This window comes from Alnus glutinosa, chromosome 1 (assembly GCF_958979055.1).
Source record: "Alnus glutinosa chromosome 1, dhAlnGlut1.1, whole genome shotgun sequence".
Lineage (NCBI taxonomy): Eukaryota > Viridiplantae > Streptophyta > Magnoliopsida > Fagales > Betulaceae > Alnus > Alnus glutinosa.
Window position 1 is genome coordinate 36,692,315 of NC_084886.1, and position 8,654 is coordinate 36,700,968.

Consider the following 8,654-nt stretch of genomic DNA (forward strand, 5'->3'; position numbering starts at 1 on the left):
ACAGAAACATTATATAATTACAGAATAGTTAATTCAAAAATTTCTAACTGTTGGATGATTTATTTATTTTCTGTTCTTCCGGAGTGGTCTTTCTTTAATTCTTTCAAAACAGTATCATCACATTAGTTGACTTGAGCACCCATCATATTTAACATATATAATGTCATGTCTGACCAAGTGCTAATATATTTTATATCAGAAACCATCCAGATCTACGACACTTTTGAGGAAGGGATAAGATTGGGCTGACATCACAACAGACCTATTGATCTCGACTACTTGTCGCTTCATTCGGCATGGACCGCATGGTTTTGCCGACACATTACCTTTAAATTGAAGCTTCCTGGGTCCCATCATTTTCCCCGTTAAAGCAGAATTTCAAAATTTAAATCACACCCACTTGGCTGATCTCAAAACTAATTTCAAGTACTTTGAAATTAAGTAATTAACTAGGACCGAGTTTCACGAACCACTTGAAAATTACAGGCCATACACATGTTAAGTTCAAGCCCAATAGTGTGTCTGTGTCATCATACATCAAAACTGGTCCTAGAAATATAATAACAATTTTCCTCCACAACAGATATACTTCTAATATTACCAAATCTTGAACTCGAAATGCGGATGTGAAGAGAGAAACCATGAAGTAGATAATTGACAGCAAAAATATATTAAGTCAAGCAATAAAGAGAGATCAGGACCATACTCCCATAAGGAAAAACATGTTCTACCACCTATGAATCTGCAGCATAGATGATTTTAATTTCACGAGTCTTTAGTAGTTGCAGCAGCTTGTTGAATTCTGCGCTGATGAACATCCCAGTTATACACACGAGCAATGGTTACCTGCTCAATGGTTGTCAAACAGTCAAGAATTACTGCTAATTTGTATATGTTAAACAATAGAATAAAAAAGAGTGAATAGTTAAACGAGCTTAAGCATGCCCAGAATTAAATAGGATAATTACATTTCCCAAGTTCACTGCCAATAAATAACAGAGAATAAAACATTAATGCCCCCCAGGCTGACGGCCCTGTGCTATATATATACATGCAAAGCCTGGAGCTTAAATTTTTCTTTTATGCCAACAGGTGCAAGATGCACAGCAAACTACTACCCCTTCTAAACAAGCTTTAACTCATGTAGTTACCATTTCAAACAGAAAGAGTAAATCTTCATATTCACACGAATGATACCTGAGTTATTGTCACTTGATCCCTCAAGAATTGTAGATCAGCAACAAGAACTTCTAAACTGGCTTTAGCATTATCTAAATTTTTTTGCAGAAGAGCAGTGGCCTGCACCATAAAGACAGACAAGAAATTATCTCGCATCCTTAGTGCAGAGAAAGCTACCAAAACATCTAAAGATTTGACAGCAGTAAACCTCTTCACACGAATACTCTAACATGACGTTTGCTCCTAGCCATAAACATACTGAGTCCGAATCCTCAATGCAAGCGCGAGAATATATGCCTTCAGAGACTTCAAAATCAGTGGTAAGTGCCTGCATTCATAACATAGCCAAAAAAAATCCTTCAATTAAGAATATTGAGTAAATCAATAATCTATTTATCATTACTGAATCATCTAAACAGGAGAGAAAAAAACACTGTAGTTTGCATGTGTGCATTCTAAATCAATTAATTGCCAACATTAGGGGTGGGCAAATTATCCGATTATCGACTACCGAAAATACGCCGACCGCTACCGAACCGAATTTGACCGCATACCACCTACTGATTAATTATAAAATCGAAATTCGAAATTAAAAGAGTTTTCGACTTTTCGGGTCGGTCGGTAATCGGCAAAATGGTTTTTTCAGTCGGTTACCGACTTACCCGACATGACCAAGGCTCAGTTAGTTTTTTAACAAAACGACGCCGTTTTGAACACCTATATAATCTAATTTTTGGAAACCCTATTCACTCCATTTGACCTTCACCCTCAGCTCAGACCCACAGCGCCGTCTCCCACCCCCCCCCCCCCCCCCCCCCCCCCCCCAAACCCAGAACCAGAAATCCTTGCCCGTTCGCCCCTCCACCAGTTCAGCCGTCCGCCCCTCTGTTTAAACGTCTTTCAGATTCCATGCTTTTTAATTTCTTTGCCTCGGTTAACTTTCCCCCTTTCCCCCAGCAACCAAACAGACCGGAAGTACTGCGTTTGGAGGGTTCATAAAGCTCATTCACCTGCCATGGCCCATTCGCTTCTCTTCCATTTTTAGCTTCTGTACCAAACTCTCCCCGACTCCCTCTGGTTGCTTCTTTGCAAACCAGGTACAGCAATTAGCATAGATGATAGATCTATGTCGTTTATACTTTTCTCTGTTTTTCGATTTACGAAACTCTTTGTTATCGTTTTCTGACTGATTTAGATCCTTGTAGTTATTGTTATTACACATTTCACATAATTTTATTTTATTTTATTTTCATGTTTTGAGTTTTACTCGGTCTTTCGACTCTTTCTGGATGTTTGCCTGTGTTTATGCCTTTATGGGCATATCTGGACTGTATGTGTTCGTATTACCGAGTCATCCGACCGACTATTACCGACTTTCCGATTTTCTCGATTTATCCGACAATTTCGAAATCAAAGTTTAACGGAAAGATGTCGGGTAATTATCCGACTTTACCGACAAGGGCGGGTCGGTAATCGGAAATGCTATTTCCGACACCGACTTACCCGATACCCACCCCTAGCCAACATCATTGAACTAACTAGAGTCACAGTTTGTGAAAATCAATGTTCAAGGGACTACACTTCAAATAATTTTTACATTAAATTGTTTTAGTAACTATAAATGTAACATTTCAACACAATGAGTTACCTTGATATTTTTTTATTTTTTATTTTTTTAATAAGTAATCAGATGTCATTAAAAGCGTAAGGCACCCCTAGGTACACAGAAAATATATATAAGAAAATACCTAGCTAGAATGAGAAAAGAGAACAAAGAACTCATTATAACTAATCACAAAAAAAAAAAAAAAAAAAAAAAAAAAAAAAAAAAACAGTTGTCTAATATACAAAGTGTAGAAAAATAAAGCCTTAGTCTCTTCCAATATCCTCTCACAATCTCTTATTTCATTTCTTTCCCTCTATAGGCACCACAACATACATGAAGGCATCATTTTCCACATAGCAGCACTTTGAGCACTACTACCAATCCACCAACAACATATATAAGTTTACCACTCATCTAGGCATAACCCAAGACAGACTGAAGAAAACATCCATCAAGGCCCCAACAACCTCACAATGGAGAAGATGGTCCACAAACTCCTCATTCTTTTTATACATATATCTATTAACTACAATGACATGTCATTTCTTCAGATTGCCCAAGGTAAAGATCTTACCTAGGACCGTCAGCCAAACAAAAAGGGCAACCCTTAAAAGAACCTTAATCCGCCAAACGCTATTCTAAGGGAATTGAGAGCCATCATTGCAAACCAAGACACAATAGAATGATCTAACAGCAAACAACCCTCATTTGGAGAAAAGCCATCAAGCTTGTCTTCACTTTCTCGTCTCACTCTTAACTGAATACAACACCCTAAAGAAAGAGACAAAGACATCCATTTCCTAGTCATGAGCCGCTCTAGCAAAGGTTACATTTCATTTATTAGAGCCACTTGAAATCTCCAAGGATGCCTCAACAGAAGCATCCTTTGCATAAGCAATGCCGTATAATTCAGGAAACGCTTCCTTAAGGGTCATATCCTCACACTAGAACTTGATCTTGGAGCCATCTCTTACCTCAAATCCGGTATGACTAGAGAACTTCCCCCAACCCCTCCTAATATTCTTCCATAACCCACTCCATACGTCCCAAGAAGGCTCATTAGAACACCTACCCACCCCAATAACTACCATTTTTAGAGTCCACCACAACTCTCCACCAAGCCTTTCTGTCATGCATCCTGATACATTGATCGTGGATTTCAATTCCAGAAGTAAGACCCAAGCCATTTTCCTTTTGATAACAATCACTATACAAACATTAACTGCTTACTCCTGGATGATTTGGGGGAGCAAGGGGAATGGGGGGCTTTACTGTGAGGCCAAAAAAGGAAGTAGAGGCCGTCCTAAAAAAGATGACATTACGATGCATTTCTAAAGCTAGGTAGTAGTTGTTTTCCTCAAGCAAAGTTTAATAGTAAAAAATGACAAGCTAGAAAGCACAGTCACCATGTTGTCTGACATGTTTCATACAAGTCTATGCCCCAAAAGAAAAAGTTTAAAACCAAGCGCTTGACATATATCGGACTCTTCTTGGAGACAATACACATGCAGTCAGATGCACAATGGACGAGGTCAGTACGTGTTGAGATCAATTAACATCTTTTAAATTTTCAAAAGATGGATTTGTAGTAGTATTTTAGAAAGGTAAGAGGTCAGAAAAATGGCATCTTTTTTTATAAGTAATCGAAATATCATTAAAAGCGTAAGGTGCCACTAGATACACATGAAGTACATAAGATAACCTCCTACCTAGTAGGACCAAAAAGAACAAGAAAATCATGATAACTAATCACCAAAAGAAAAAACAAAAGTAACTATCTAAAGATATAGGGTGTTGGAAGATAAAGACTTAATCTCTTCCAAAGTCCTCCTACGGTCTTCAAAACTTCTATCATTTATTTCCTTCCATAGACACCACAAAAGACATGAAGGCACCATCTTCCACACAGCAACACTTTGAATGCTACTGGCAATCTACCAACAAACATAGAAATTCACTACTCGTCTAGGCATAACCCAAGACAGTCCAAATCGACTGAAGAAAACATTTCAAATGGTACAAGCAATCTCACAATGAAGAAGAAGATGGTCAACAGACTCTACATTCCTTTTGTACATACAACACCTATCAACCAAAATTGCGTGCTGCTTCAGGAGATTGTCCATGATAATGATATTTCCTAAGACCGCCGACCAAAGAAAAAAGCCATCCTCAATGGGACCTTAATCCGCCAAACATTCTTCCAATGGAAATGGAAACCATCATTACAACCCATGACACTGTAAAAGGATTTAACACCAAACAACCTTCTTTTGAAAAAGGGCATCTGTTTCAGTTCCTAGTTCTTTTTTTATTATAAGTAAACGCAATTTGTTATAAAGCGCAAAAGGCTCAACCAAAGTACACAATAAGTATACAAGAGAAATACCTAGCTAGTAGAAGAAAAAAGATCAAGAGAAACGTGAAAGCTAGAAATGTTTAAGTCCACGGCGGCTGTCCAGTTTTTTTTTTTTTTGATAAGTAAGAGAAATATCATTAAAAAGCGCAATGCGCGATCAAGTACACAGGAAGTATACAAGAAAGGCATCTAAGTGGAAGTAGAAAACAATATAAGGAAATCATTAAAGCTAAACGATAAGGGTATTAAAGCTAAACGATAAGGGGGCTGTCCAGTGATAGAGTCTTAAAAAAAATCCTTAAGCTGGAAATATTATTGTTCCGACTTCTACCAAAAAACCCTTTCCATCAAGCAAAAAAATCTACCACTCGAAGAGGCATAACCTGCAGCAACCCTACAAGACTTAAGATGGTATTCCATTGGGTATTAATCATCTCACAATGTAGTAAAAGGTGATCAACTAACTTCCCATTCTTCTTACACAAACAATCACAATGACATGCCACTTTCTAAAATTATCCATTGTTAAAATCTTCCCTAAGGTAGTCGACCAAGCAAAGAAAACCACTCTCAGTGGAGCCTTATTCTGCAAAATACTCCTCCAATGGAAATGAGTGCAATCGTGGGGAACAAGGACATTGTAGTATGATTTAACATCAAACAACTCTCTCTTGTAGTATGTTTCAGTCCATAGTTCTCACTAGGAGAACATTATTATTAAATGAAAGTGAGACAGGGAGAGGAAGATGAAGAAGCCTTCATTTCAAAACCTGCTGTTATTATGAGAGTAAGCTGGCCACAAGCTTGTGTAGGGCATGTGGACAAGTTTTAGCCTAGTGCAATGAAAGACCAACTCTTTTATCTAATGAATGACTTCAGTTGATACCAATGAGAAAACCATAGAACTGACAAGTAGCATAAAGTCAAAGTACAATTTTTTTTTTTCATTTACAACATCTTTAGAGCAAGTATATACACAAGTATCAACAGCACTCGCCACAATAATACTTGCTTTACAAGCACATTTCAATTCTCAATATTGTCCCAAAAAATAGATTGCCCCAGCATAAGCATTAACATGCATCCACCCAAAAAAAGAAAAGAAAAGCAAATTCCCTAGTCTGTGCAACAACCAATCACCATCCTAATGCTCTTTGTCAGCTAATCTTACAACCAGGGTGCACTACAGAACCATCCAACGTCATGTGTTAGATAAGTATTTATGTGTACAAATCGCATAACAGTACAAAAACGAACCTCACCAGTACCCTTCTTAGCTTGCAAAGTGGCAACCACATCTAAGCACTTTTCAATGTCAGGGATTTTTGCCTGATAACCACAAGAAACAAAAATTGTTACTGAAAATTATCAGAAATTTAAATTAAGCATGATCATGCTAGTCAAGTGGCAAGTATGATAGTAAAATCAAATTTAACCCCCAAAAGAGGAAATAGAACCAAGACAGATGGTAGAGGACAGATTTTAGGAACCTATAGCCAAACGACTCCACAGTTTGGTAAATCAACATGGTGATCAATATTTACACCTGACCTTTTAAGTTATACAACTCATATGTCTAAAATTCCAGAATCCTTCAACCCAAACACACACAATGCAACTACACGCATAGCAATGATATGGTATCTAAGGTTAGAATTTCCATGTCTAACGCCTAATATTCATAAATATACATGATCATGATTCTCTAGACTTTTCAGGGTAAATCACAGTAGCTATTTTTAACTAAATAGTTTAGATTTCGCCATCTCAGCATACAACTTTGTAAGATAAAAAGAATTAAGGAAAAAAAAAAAAAAAAGGGATCCTCTAAAGGTGGTAAATGCTTAGATAAGGTGTGAACCATTTAATTTAAAATAATAGCTAGAATTTTAAGAATCCCACCATGAAATTACGCTAAAAAAATCTACAAAATCCAATCCAATTCAAGATATGTTCCGTTTCATTTAAAGTATCAATAATATTTAAAAAAAAAAATATTAAAAAAAAAAAGATAGGAACACCTGAAGATCCCTTTGCTGAGCTAGAAGTTTCATCTCAACCAACTTATATTGCTGTAGTCTGCATAGAGATTAGTGCATATATTTGAATACGAGTCAGCGACGGAGTTTGATTTATGCGAGAAGAGGGAAGTGGAGGGGATTGATTGATTAGAGGTAGACTGACCTTTCTTGGAGGAAAGCGAGGGCAGAGTTAACGTCAAGACCTAATTGGGTGAGATAGGTCTGGACGTCCTCCACGAACTGAGCTCCTGGGATTCCTCTTCGTTCTGTGACCATTGAAGAAGACGAAGACGAAGGCGACGGCGAAGCCATGATCTCAATACAAACCAAGCCAAACCAGAGAGAGTACAGCTGTACTGGTTCTTGGAGATTCTACAGGGTTTTGGGGGGTTAGACCACTGGCATGCCAGACCGACAATGCGCTACTAGAAAACGACGCCGTTCTGCTATCAGCTTGTTTCGCTATTAAAGTAATTCTAGAAGTCCTTAATATGTTACTCAAAAAGAGTAATGTTTCTTGCACAACTCTTACACAACTTTAACAACTTTTTTTTAAGATCAATCATTGAATATTTAGGGCCTACATGTAGGAAAACAAATCCAATGGTTGATCATAAAAAAAAATAGTTAGAGTTATGCAAGAGTTGTACAAGAATCATTACTCCAATGATAATTTTAAAAGCTACTTCATTTTTTTAATGACACAAGAAGAACTTCTAGCATTACTCTTCACTATGATGCATTTTTTTTTTCTTTTTTAATCCACCTTTTAAATACTTTTAGCGTTGTAGGCACGAAATATCCAATTAAAAGATGATAGGCTTGTTTGCTAATGCTTTTTAAAATTATTTTTTCTTTTTTAGCAAAAAATTAAAAGCATTAACAAATAATTCAACACATAAAATACCCACAAAACATTCAAAATTCCTTTCACCTTTATGTTGTATTACAACCAAAAAGTAAAAAACGAGTAATGGTAGAAGTCTCTCTTATGTCACTCTTGTGCACAAAAGAACCATATTATAAGAATTTTTTGTTATAAAAGTTTAATTATATGACATAATCTAAACTCTATACTCACTATTCATTTTTAAAATCATTTTTTACATCATTATACAACTATGGACTTTTGGTATAAATCCTAGGTTATTTCCATGAAGAATATTATTAAAAAGTCATTATGAAGTTTTCATTAAACCAAGGTAGTGTTCATATGTTCATACACTTGGCTATTTACAAAACTCTTAGTCATCTAAGATAAGGTAGATGTGATTTAAGAAAATAATACATATTGTACATAGGTTTTGTTACAACACAAGCTTTTATCAGGTTTTCTTAACATGTGTTTTCATAGTATAAAATAAATTTAGCATTATATGGATTAAGTTATCTAGTAAAATAGCATAGTCACATTTTTAAGGTTTAAACAAGATTTATGCCACTTAAGCAAAAATTTTCATCTAGGTTTAAGCATAACATTACATGGTTT

General features: G+C 36.3%; 1 protein-coding gene across 1 annotated transcript; it reads right to left on the reverse strand.

The window, feature by feature from the left end:
- Nucleotides 1-405: 405 nt before the first annotated feature.
- Nucleotides 406-7,599, reverse strand: LOC133858833 (prefoldin subunit 3). Its single transcript, XM_062294287.1, has 6 exons — nucleotides 7,329-7,599; nucleotides 7,166-7,223; nucleotides 6,402-6,473; nucleotides 1,388-1,507; nucleotides 1,198-1,299; nucleotides 406-846 (listed from the first exon to the last, which is right to left on the reverse strand). Exons 1-6 carry the CDS (start codon nucleotides 7,475-7,477, stop codon nucleotides 766-768), a joined length of 582 nt encoding a protein of 193 aa, XP_062150271.1. The 5' UTR covers nucleotides 7,478-7,599; the 3' UTR covers nucleotides 406-765.
- Between the last annotated feature and the right edge of the window lie 1,055 nt (nucleotides 7,600-8,654).